Consider the following 10,754-nt stretch of genomic DNA (forward strand, 5'->3'; position numbering starts at 1 on the left):
CAGCCCTTTTCTGTATCACAGTTGTACATTTTAGTGCTATTCCAAAATATTAGTACTTTTCCCCTTTTAGGTTAAAGAAAAAGGAGAATGAGAGAGAGGATGAAAAGGAGGTAAAGGAGGAAGACAGAGAGACAAGAGAAAAGAGATGTTTTATCTGTGGAGATATTGGACATGTTAGAAGGGATTGTCCTGAATTCAAACAAACAAGACAAAGAAGCAACGGTGTTGCAGGTAAAACAGAATTACCTCACTTCCCCCAATTTTGCATGTTAATGTTTCTCAGTTCTTTAGAAAACATTGTGTAACTATTACCTATTTTCAGCACTATATGCTCTTTTATATTATCTTGTCTGTCGATAACTTATTTCGAAAGAGAAAACTGGCACTGCTCTAAAACACTGTCCCAGGCCCTGGGTCTAAATACTTTGTGGGATTGCTTCCTCCTATTTTACATGATTATTCTGATATGAGTTGGCTACCTTCAATTTAACTGTCAGCCATTTATCAAACAGCAAGGATGTCTACAGTAGCACTCTTCTCTTCTGGCTTTTCTGTACTCTTTTGTTTTGCCAGAGTGTTGTTCATTTAATATATTTTTATCCTGTTCTTCCCCGGAGTTCAGGGAAGTTTACATCATAGTTTTTGCCACCACATAACCTAATACTAGGCTCTTGTGTTATTTTTAAAGCGATAACAAAAGTGTTGTAGCATATAAATAAATATAAGGTAACCCTGGCTGGTTACCACAACAAAAAGCTAACTTCTGTCCCTTACCTAAATAAGCTTTGTACCTCTACTTAAAAGAGAGAGAGAGAAGAGCGGTTTTTTACTTTGAGACCCACAGGAGTCTCAAACCAACTTACAATTGCCTTCCCTTCCTCTCCCTACAACAGACACTTTGTGAGGTAGGTGAGACTGGGAGAAGTGTGACTGGCTTCAAGGTCACCCAGTGGGCTGCATGTGGAGGAGTGGGGAATCAAACAAGTTCTCCAGATTAGAACAACAGTTCTCCAGAAAATCACAAGGCATTTACAGTAAATGAATGCTGAAAATATTTGGCACTATATTGAAATTTCTAGGAACACTGGCACCTAGGATTTGTCAAGCCCTGCAGCAAATAAAGTTTTGGCTACACATGGGGCTTTTGCTTGCAATGGAGACTACTGCTTTGGATCACCGTCTGTGTGAACTTGTACATTCATTACGTTTTGTCATTCAGCTGCTCAATTAGTCCGAAGTCTTGTAAACTCCCCACAAGTAACCGGAACGATTCAGCAGCAAGGGGAAAGACCCTTGCGCACCAGACAGCCATCAGAATGTGTAAGTTCCATGTATTTAATATTTCAGTGGTTAATTCTGTCTGTGAAACCAGTGAGAGTTGGCGGTGGCGATATAGCTGCAATACTTAATTGCTTGTGAAACTTCCTGCTACGCTGCTCAAATATTTTAATATCAAGAGGTCTGTCTGAAAAATGCATGAAGTAATTGAAACAGAGAATGAATTAAGATACCATTAATGAGTGAAGGGAGACATATTTCTGATTATATAATGCTATGTTCCAGTATACCCAGCAGACAATTTCAATGGTAGAACTTATTCTATAGAATGAACATGTCAAATTCTTTGTTAATGAAAACTTGCTGAGTTCAAAGAACTAAAGAATTCAGTTTACTGTTTCAGTATAGTAAAGGAGGAGAGGCTGCCTTATGTATCAGAACAAAGGAGACACTTTTTAGTGAACTAATCCAAACTACATCCTTTTTTTCCCTTCTAGTCTGATTCGCGTCAGTCATCTTACTCTCCACAGCCTCAGCAGTTTACCCAGAATTCCTCTCCACCAACCTCCATTAACCAGACTCAGCCACAACCAATTTCCCAGTCCAAGCATGCTCTGCAGCCCCAACAAGGGGCACAGCCACCCCACCAGGTCCAGCTGCCTTTGTTTAACTTTCCCCAATCTCCCCCAGGTCAGTATTCTACCTTGCATAACCTGGGACTATTTCAGATGCACCATCACCAACATCATCACCAAATTCAACTTCCTAACACCTCGTGGCCTGTTATTCACTCTGCACCGGGTAATCCTGCTCATTCTACAAGTGTTCCGTTTTCTGTGAGGGCTGGCAGTAGCAATCCGCCCAATAATCCAAACAGCGTAAACTTGAATGATCCCAGTATCATCTTTGCACAGCCTGCTGCCAGGCCTGTAGGAATCCCCAGCAATTCTCATGAGGGACACTGGCACAACCCTGTGACTCTTAACTCACTGGTGAACAATGGCACTGTGGGGAATTCAGGTAATTCTATTTTTCCTTCTTTTTTGTAGTGATGATTCTTTTACTAAATATTTCTGAACCTATTTGCTGCCATAGTGCTTATGATAATTTTTTAAAGAGATGGGCTGTCTAGAAATTTGTGAACTTCAAAAAGGGTTATCTACCTGAAAAGAGATTCCAGATATGTGGAATGGTTTTTGAAAGGTGTTTTATAGACCATGCTATGTTATTTAAAGGGAAAAGAGTTTGGGTTTTCTGTTTGAGAAACTTAAATCCAAAAAGCCATAAGCATACTCCTTGCATCTTGGCTGAAAGGAGGACATTCAAGTCAGAAGAATTGGTTTCTGGGTTGGTTTACTTTTGTTCTTAGAACATAAACACAGGCTCTAGTAATTCTATCGCAGTCACTGTTAATACCAGCCTACTAAAGTATTCATTGTTGTTATAATTATCATTAATTTTTGAATAGTGAAATTGGCTTCCAAATATTGTGGTTTATTTACTAAATTAGTTGTCAGTGTCAGACTACCCAAAAATGAATGTTCTTACACTACTTACAAACTGCACTATTTTATGTAGTCAGGAAAGCAGATATTTTTATTACTTTTTATAAAAATTATGCTTTTAATACACAAACCTTTTTCTAGTTGATATGAGTATATTATAATGCATGTTGATTATTCTGGAAGCAGCATTAAAGTGTGTTGAAAAAGAAAAAATGTTATGCAAAGTTAAGCAGAAGCACTAGTAAGTTTTTAAAAGATGTTTAATATTTATTTAGTAAAAAAATTGCTTGACAATTACTAATACACTTTGTCTAATGTTTCATGATAAACAATGCCTCCATTTCCCTTTTTAATGAATTCCAGATCAGGGCTTCCAAGGACAGTTTGGTAAAGTGAACCCTCCCCCTCCTCCTGTTCCTTGGGATCATGGTGCCCCTGCCCATTTTCCTCTCCTTCGAGGGACGTGGCCTTACAATATGTCTCCAAACTACATGCAACAGGGAAATGCCAGCTATCCACTGAACAAATCTTTCTACCCTCAAGGTACCAGAGAAGATACTTGAAGCACTTGCTACTTCTTTTTTCACTGGTATTTGTCTGCAGCCCTCCTGAAACATTCTTCGGACTTCGAGAAACCTCAGAAGTGGCACAATTGTGCAGAATATGTTTGGGAAGCATAGTTGTGTACATGCCCACCTGGAGACCCTCCCCTTCCCAGTCCCTTCAGGCCCATCAATGGCCATTTTGGGAGGGGAGTCAATATGACCATATATGGTAATATCACCCAGTAAATATTTAACAAATTAAATATATGTATTCGATTAATTAACTCACACCCTTTTCAGGAAACCCTTCCAGGGCCATCAAGAAATTCCAGGGTTTCACAAAACCCTGGTTGAGAAAGTCTGAACTATGTAATATGAAATTACTTTTGCAAGTGCTTTTTATATTGAAGTTTCCTGAATAGTTTCAAAGTTCAGGGTTGTCTGTTAAACCACTAACTGTTCTAGGTGGACTTCTCAAGATTCAGATTTAGTAAGGGGTATTTCTTGTATAGGTAAACTATAGTCTACTGATCCATTTGGGTATTACTGTCTTTTTCTGGTCCATCTAACTATTTCCCCTGCAAAGCCACAGGGAGTTGTTTACAACTGGTGTTTAACCTGTGTATTAAGTACAGTAGATTTATGTGTCCATTATAGTTACTGTAATTTATTTTCTTTTAGCTGGCTTACTGATGCAGAACAACCAGCGCTTTTCTCTTCTGTCTCAAGGACACCCACACTTGAACATGAATTTTATTCAACAGAAAAAATGAAGTTTAATTAAGAAGATGGGAAGAAATCAGGTTCTGGATTAAAATCTAATTGCAACATGTTTAGATAAGAGATTATTTAAAAATTTTAACTGTATCATTTGTACATAGATATAAAATATAGTTTTTACCAGTATCACAACCGATACAAATGTCATCTATTTTATTACCCTATTTTTAAGGGCAACTGTGTTTTATTTTATCTTGATAAAATGTAAAGAGAGTTTTTAAAATTAAGTTGTTTATTTTCTATTCGCTTTATTCATACCTTGGTTCCAACTTTATATCTATTGTTCTAAAAAGAAATTAGAAAGGGATTTCTTGTGTTAAAGATTGTCACTTCTTTACAGAACAATGTAGTGCCAAAAATTTTTTAAATAAAAAATAAAATTGCAAAATTAGAAATCACAACCAGAATGTTCTTCTGTATATAATTTGGGTGCATCTGGCTATAATATTAGTCTTTAAGATTACAGGCTAGGTTAAATATCATTTCAGAACCAATTTCAGTTAGTATCAGACTACATAAATTCAAAATTTACAAAACCCTTTGCAAATTGTTCAGCCAGATTTCAGAGGTGAAAGTAGAGGCGAAGACTGTGGGCTTCTGAAGACCAGCCCATTTTTCCCTCTTGAAGTCCTTCTAGCTCTTGTTCTATACATTGATGAATAAGTCTGTTTGATGCTTCAGATTAAAGACAGATTGTTTGCAAGAACTTTTTCTGAATAATGAAAAATATCCTAAGGTATTCTCCTGCTCTGGACATGTTGCCAAGTTTTGTTCTGTCGTAGAAATTTACATAGACTAGAAATGTAGATATCATAAAGCTTAAAGAACAAATACCTAGAGCAGATCTTTTTGCAATCTTTTTCTGGTTTTTCTAGGGATGCACATGCTACTTTTATTACAGCTGGTGAGCTGCTGGTAGCTCACAAACAGCCTGTTGAAGACCCCAGTTTATGCAGTCTAGATAACAGCAGCTTTCTGTCCTGAACTTCTGTCATTGAGACTAACCAAAATGTTAGACAACATTATAAAGCAATATACTCCGACATGTGCCTACAAACTAGGATTGCAATATAATTCAGTATGACTGGATTATGACTAAATTTGCATAGGTTCCTACTATGGTAACCTATTAATGTTGAGTTGTTCAGAACTCAGAGATGAAAAGTTGTTACTTTCTGTTTGTATTGAAACTTCCTGCTAATGAATTTAGGCCTATGACATCCATGAGAGAATGTTTGAAATATTTAGGAGAATTACAAGTTTGTATAAATTGTTTTTGAGAAGCATACATACTGAATGCAATATCACACACTACCTTTTAGAAAGGAGGGGAAAATATGCCCAGAAGCTTTGTCGATTTACATTACCAATCATCATCATTGTATTATAAAGGAGTGCATTAAACAGTTTTTTTAAACTTGCAAGGTTCCCATAAATTGCAATTCATACCAACTTTCTGAAAATGGAGTAAGTTCATCACCTCTGGTAGAAAATGCCTAAGTATAATCATATGCAGGACATATGTAGAATGGTATATCAATATCATGGTTTTCATACAGAAATTACAATAATCTGCTTTTTCACTTACCAGTCCCTGTAGTCTTATTAGTGTTTTGATGGTTTGTTGGGCTTTGTAAAAATGAGTAGTTGCATAACAATCAGACATTGTAAAAACGCCAAATAAACAATGCTTTATTAACAGATCTTGTAATGAATTTACACAGTTCCTTTATCTTATGCTGGGGTGTTTTTTACTGGCTTTCAAAAGAATTTAAGCAGAGTGTACATTGAAAATCTTTTCCTTGTATCAGACAAAGAATACTAACACATCTGAGATACTAAAAGTAATACAAAAAACTGGCTACCAGAGCAGCTGCTACCCATCTTGTGAATGCATGTCTACAAGCAAGGTCTGCTCAGCTACACTGTCCAAGTCATTCGTTCCCCCGGCGACTCTTCTTATGGCTTTTTTTAGATCTGAAAGTACAACAAAGTTTTCTCACTTGTCTGATTCCAGTGAGTAGATGTGAATTGCACATTCAGGACCAGTATTTCCATTATGGGTTAGTTACGACATTTAAAACAAATTCTTCCAAATAAGCACAAACTGAAACTAAACATTAGATAGAAAGGAAGCCAAGAATTGTCATTGCCAGAACATTATTTAGCAGCAAAATATGTTCTATACCTTTCTGGGGACTTGGAATGACTGCGATGTCTGTGGCTACGATGGTGTCCTGTAAAAAAAAAAGAAAAACCCTTATTTTGAATAATCATCTACTTCCTTTCTTCTAAGTTCCAGTTCACATAATACAGAATTGTTAAGGATGGTGCCTTATGGGGATACGGATGATAAAAACAAACAGTTCAGTGAAACAAACAGGTTGAAACTGAAGCTGAAACTATTAGCTACTGATATGCCAGGCAGATCAAGATGGGTAGCCATGTTAGTCTGTCTGGAGCAGCAGAAAACAGTGAGAGTCCCGTGGCACCTTAGACTAACAAAAATTTGTGGGGGAGTATGAGTTTTCTTGAGTCACATGCCAAAGATAATAAACTCAGTTACCTGGAGATTTAGATCTTGATCTGTGTCGTCTTTCCCTGGATCTGCTTCGATGCCGCCTTGGGCTTTTACTACGGTGCCTTTCCCGCCGTGGTGAAGGACTAATAGAACAGAGGATATTTATTATTAGTGTTATACTTAATTCATTTAATTATTGAATATAACATCTGCCTTTCTTTGTGGTTCAAGTTACCTTACCATAATAGCTACAAACATTTTCAGTTTAAAGGCAAAAATAACAAATGCCAAATCTTCCTCCCCCCTTCAGAGATGCTTGCCTATTCAAGACTGGCAAACAGGAAGGCCTCCCAGTGCCTCCTGAAGATATCTAAGGAGGTGATCCCCCACCATCTCTTCAGGGAGCCCATTCCACACAGCTAGAGCCATGATGGAAAAGGCATGGGCTTTGGTTGATGCCAGATCGGCCATCTTAAGTGCTGGTATAGCCAGCAGATGACTGTGTGATGACAAATTTAATTTAATTGTTAAGACAGTTCAGTAGTTCTCCTACCTTCTTCTCTTTGGAGATCGACTTCGTCTGCAATAGAGGGGGGAGAAAGGCAATGAAGGTAAGTGTATTAGCCTTATATCTTTTTAGGACAAGTTTTGTTGATTAAAAGGATTTTCCAAAAAGGTACCTTCTGGGAGATCTGCTTCGGCTTCTCCTATACCGCAGAGTTGGAGATCGCCGGGGTTTGTCTAGATCCCTGTAACCTCTTCTCCTGTGATCAGGTGTGGGAGCCCTTTCCATCTGTATTACAAATAAACCATTCTGTTAAAACACCTTGAGTAGAATGCACCTCTAAAGAAAGTCAAGGTAACAAGGATTTTGTCATGCAAACTCAATATGAGTAGAGAGGTATAGAAGGATCCCAGAGCAAGAGAGACAACACAAATACTTAAACCTTCTCATCCTCTTCTTCTTCATCTTCACTGGACTCCACATCATCCATATCTTCCTCCAAGGCACTGATGCGTGGCTCCAGCTGTTCAGCTTCTTCTAAGACATACCGTTTCTAAAAATAAACAGCTTTTCAGTGTAGGTAATGTTTAATGGACAGAAGGGTGAAGCAACAGCCCATGCGTTTGTAGACTAACTTGCAAACATGGCAAGAGCCTTGCCAAATCTTGTCATTACTTGTCATATAGACTTCTCTTGTTTTTATCAATAATTATTAGTCATTACACACCTGTAGTCTAGGCAAAATAATATCACACACACGCTCATCATGGAGCAGTTGGTCAATAAACTCATCCACGTGCATTAATTCAAACTCTGGAAGAAAAAAAATAAAGTTTATTTTGAATGCAAATAGCCACTCTTTATAGATGTTTTCCAAATAAAATTGAAAGAATTCTGTTTTAGCAGTCTGCAGATACCTTGCTGATACCTCCAAGAAAACAGTACACTGCAGTTTATCTTCAAATAACGGGGTAACATCAGAGCAAGCAACACCTTATTTGACACTTGGTAAAGACTAAATAGATGACCACCCTGACTCTCCCCCAGAAGCATTAGCCAGCTGCCTGAAAGCAGTAACGAAATGGCTCAAGCAAAGTTATCTTAAGCTCAACCCTTCAAAGACGGAGGTCCTGTGGCTGGACAGGAAGGGATCATGTCAGAAAGCACGTCTGCCCACCCTGGATGGAGTGCAGCTATCACTGGCTCACTCTACCAGGAACCTGGGCGTGATCCTGAATGCTTCCCTTAAAATGGAAGCCCAGATCACAAAGGTAGTATGGCTGGTATTTCACCACCTCTGCCAAGCCAAGCTACTACCACCCTACTTAGACCCAGACTGCCTAGCCACAGTGATTCATGCAACAGTCACCTCTAGACTGGACTTCTGCAACTCGCTCTATGCAGGCCTACCCTTAGCCTTGATCCAAAAACTACAACAGGTGCAGAACAACGCGGCCTGGATTCTCACTAATACATCATGGAGATCCCACATCCGGCCTGTACTACAACTTGGCTGGCTCCCAGTTGCATTACGGATTAAGCTTGGTAATCACCTCCCTGCCTCCCAGCCTACACCGCTAAAAGAGCCTTACGCTCCACCACTTCCAACTGGCTGCGGATCCCTGGCCCCAAAGGAGCACATTGGACCTCAACAAGGACTGGAACCTTTTTGGTCCTGGCCCCCATCTGGTGGAACAAGCTCCATGAAGAGATTAGGGCCCTGCCCAAACTTCCCAAATTCTGCAGGGCCTGCAAAAGGGAGCTCCTCCACCAGGCATTTGCTTGAGGCCGACCTACCCAAAAACATTCTCTGGTCACCCCTTCCATGACTGTACAATCTGACCTACCCAAGGATTCCTGTTAAAAATATTCTGGTTGATATGTTACACTATGATTGCTATATTTGTTACAATGTTCTATGTAATTACCCTGTGACGTTCTATGTAAACCACCCAGAACCGTATGGAAGCGCAGTATAAAAATCTAAATAAATAAATCCATATATATAGCATCAACATTCAAAGATGTCATCAAGTTAGAACCTACTCATGGTAAACCCATCTATGGGGTATTCCAGGCAAGTGACAAGCAGAGGTGGGTTGCCACTGTCTTCCTCTGTGTTGCAATCCCAGTCTTCCTTGGTGTTCTTTCACACAAGTATTGACCATGGTTGATCCTGCTTAGCATTCAAGTTCTGATGAGCTGAGACTCAGGTTATGCTTTGCTATTCAGGCTGCTTATTAAAATTAATAAGAGTATTGGCTTTATCCATAAGTGGGACTTGATAAATGTCTCCTTGTTTTAGGGATATAGAATCAAAGAGTTGAAAGGGATCTCCAGGGCCATCTAGTCCAACCCCCTGCATATTGTAAGAAATTCACAACTACCTGCCCACCCACAGTGACCCCAATTCTATGTCCAGCTTATGCCCCCCAATACCAGAATCCCTTGCCAGTCATGTCTGGAGGATATTTGCTTTCTGAATTATAAAGGTAGGCCACTTACCTCCATTTCTATTTTGGCTTTTTATTTTTCGATAATCATTGTACAGGGGTTCAAGGTACTTGTAGCAGTCTATGGCAGTGCCAGTTAGTCTCATATATAACGCACCCAGCAATCTCACATACCTGTAAATTAGCAAGCACAAAAAGAGATTGGAATTGCATTATTCTTTCAAGGTTTGGTAATCTAAAAATAGAAATCTTCACACATGAGATCAGTTTGAAACATTCATGATTACTGGAATCTTCATTTGCTGCTTCTGCAGATCAGACTGCACATATTAATGAAAACAAAGAATGTATCTATAAAATTCTGATTTCAGTCACAATACATGGTGTTAGAAACAAGATAAATTACTAAATGTAGATTTGTACAGATTCTGTAATGTAAATCTGAATATGGATGAAATGCTACTAGTTATTTTCAAGTACAGGACAAGATAGCTTCACTAATAACCTTGAACTTTGTGTTCAGGCTGACTTACTTGAAATCTTCATTCTTTATAAATTCCACAATGATGTCTTTTTCAGGCTGTATCTGTAACATCTTTAGAGTCAAACATAAGAATGGTGTGGGCTTGATGTTTCCACCATAAACTCCACCAGTGTACCTCAGTTCCATAGCTTTATCCACGACCAGTTCAGCTAACATACAAATGACAGAAAGCGGGGTATACATTTGCCGTTAACAGCCTAAAATACGAACAGCAGGTCCTTTATCTCCCCATCCTGCTTTCAAGTTCCCTCTCCCGGCATGCTGCCCCACACGGTCCTTCCCCGACCCCGTTGCCCTCAGAGCTCCGCAAACCGTACCAGTCAGACCAAAGCATTCTTCCTTCCAGTACTTGGACTCATAGATGCGAGTGCGGATAATCTTCTCCACCAGGTATTGCGGGTTAGTGCCGTGGATGCTATGCGCATCCTTTACGGTCCGGTTTGCCATTGCCTGGCCGAGAACCGGTACCGGGCGGGGACGGAGAGGAAAGCAAATATAACGGAACAAGCAGACGCCTTTAGCGTCGGACAAAGCCACTGCTTTCCGCTTCCTTTTCAGGGAACAATTCCTTCCAGGTTAACGCTTCTGAAGGGCCATCTTAGCGCCGGGCACACGAATATCTT

The 10,754-nt window shown here is 39.3% G+C and overlaps 2 protein-coding genes across 4 annotated transcripts in view; one reads left to right on the forward strand and one right to left on the reverse strand.

The window, feature by feature from the left end:
• Nucleotides 1-5,811, forward strand: part of TUT4 (terminal uridylyl transferase 4) — a 53,106-nt gene extending 47,295 nt beyond the window's left edge. For all 3 annotated transcript variants that reach the window (XM_077333735.1, XM_077333737.1, XM_077333736.1), the window contains exons 26-30: nucleotides 71-231; nucleotides 1,220-1,320; nucleotides 1,776-2,298; nucleotides 3,147-3,326; nucleotides 4,010-5,811. In XM_077333735.1, coding sequence (XP_077189850.1) covers nucleotides 71-231; nucleotides 1,220-1,320; nucleotides 1,776-2,298; nucleotides 3,147-3,326; nucleotides 4,010-4,101 — 1,057 coding nt within the window. In that variant the 3' untranslated portion in view covers nucleotides 4,102-5,811. The remainder of the gene's footprint in view (nucleotides 1-70; nucleotides 232-1,219; nucleotides 1,321-1,775; nucleotides 2,299-3,146; nucleotides 3,327-4,009) is intronic.
• PRPF38A (pre-mRNA processing factor 38A) lies at nucleotides 5,772-10,731 on the reverse strand. The gene is made up of 10 exons (XM_077333742.1): nucleotides 10,449-10,731; nucleotides 10,121-10,280; nucleotides 9,640-9,761; nucleotides 7,862-7,947; nucleotides 7,577-7,687; nucleotides 7,310-7,422; nucleotides 7,183-7,209; nucleotides 6,675-6,772; nucleotides 6,297-6,345; nucleotides 5,772-6,085 (listed from the first exon to the last, which is right to left on the reverse strand). Exons 1-10 carry the CDS (start codon nucleotides 10,576-10,578, stop codon nucleotides 6,043-6,045), a joined length of 939 nt encoding a protein of 312 aa, XP_077189857.1. The 5' UTR covers nucleotides 10,579-10,731; the 3' UTR covers nucleotides 5,772-6,042.
• Between the last annotated feature and the right edge of the window lie 23 nt (nucleotides 10,732-10,754).

This window comes from Paroedura picta, chromosome 4 (assembly GCF_049243985.1).
Source record: "Paroedura picta isolate Pp20150507F chromosome 4, Ppicta_v3.0, whole genome shotgun sequence".
NCBI classification, from domain to species: Eukaryota; Metazoa; Chordata; class Lepidosauria; order Squamata; family Gekkonidae; genus Paroedura; species Paroedura picta.

Excerpts from the sequence above, each read along its gene's own strand:
- PRPF38A (XM_077333742.1), bottom strand. The coding sequence starts at position 10,578 with ATGGCAAACCGGACCGTAAAGGATGCGCATAGCATCCACGGCACTAAC. Across the intron at positions 7,210-7,309 it reads CGAAGCAGATCTCCCAGAAG|ACGAAGTCGATCTCCAAAGA; the intron begins GTACCTTTTTGG and ends CCTCTATTGCAG. Across the intron at positions 6,346-6,674 it reads ATCAAGATCTAAATCTCCAG|GACACCATCGTAGCCACAGA; the intron begins GTAACTGAGTTT and ends TTTTTTTTACAG.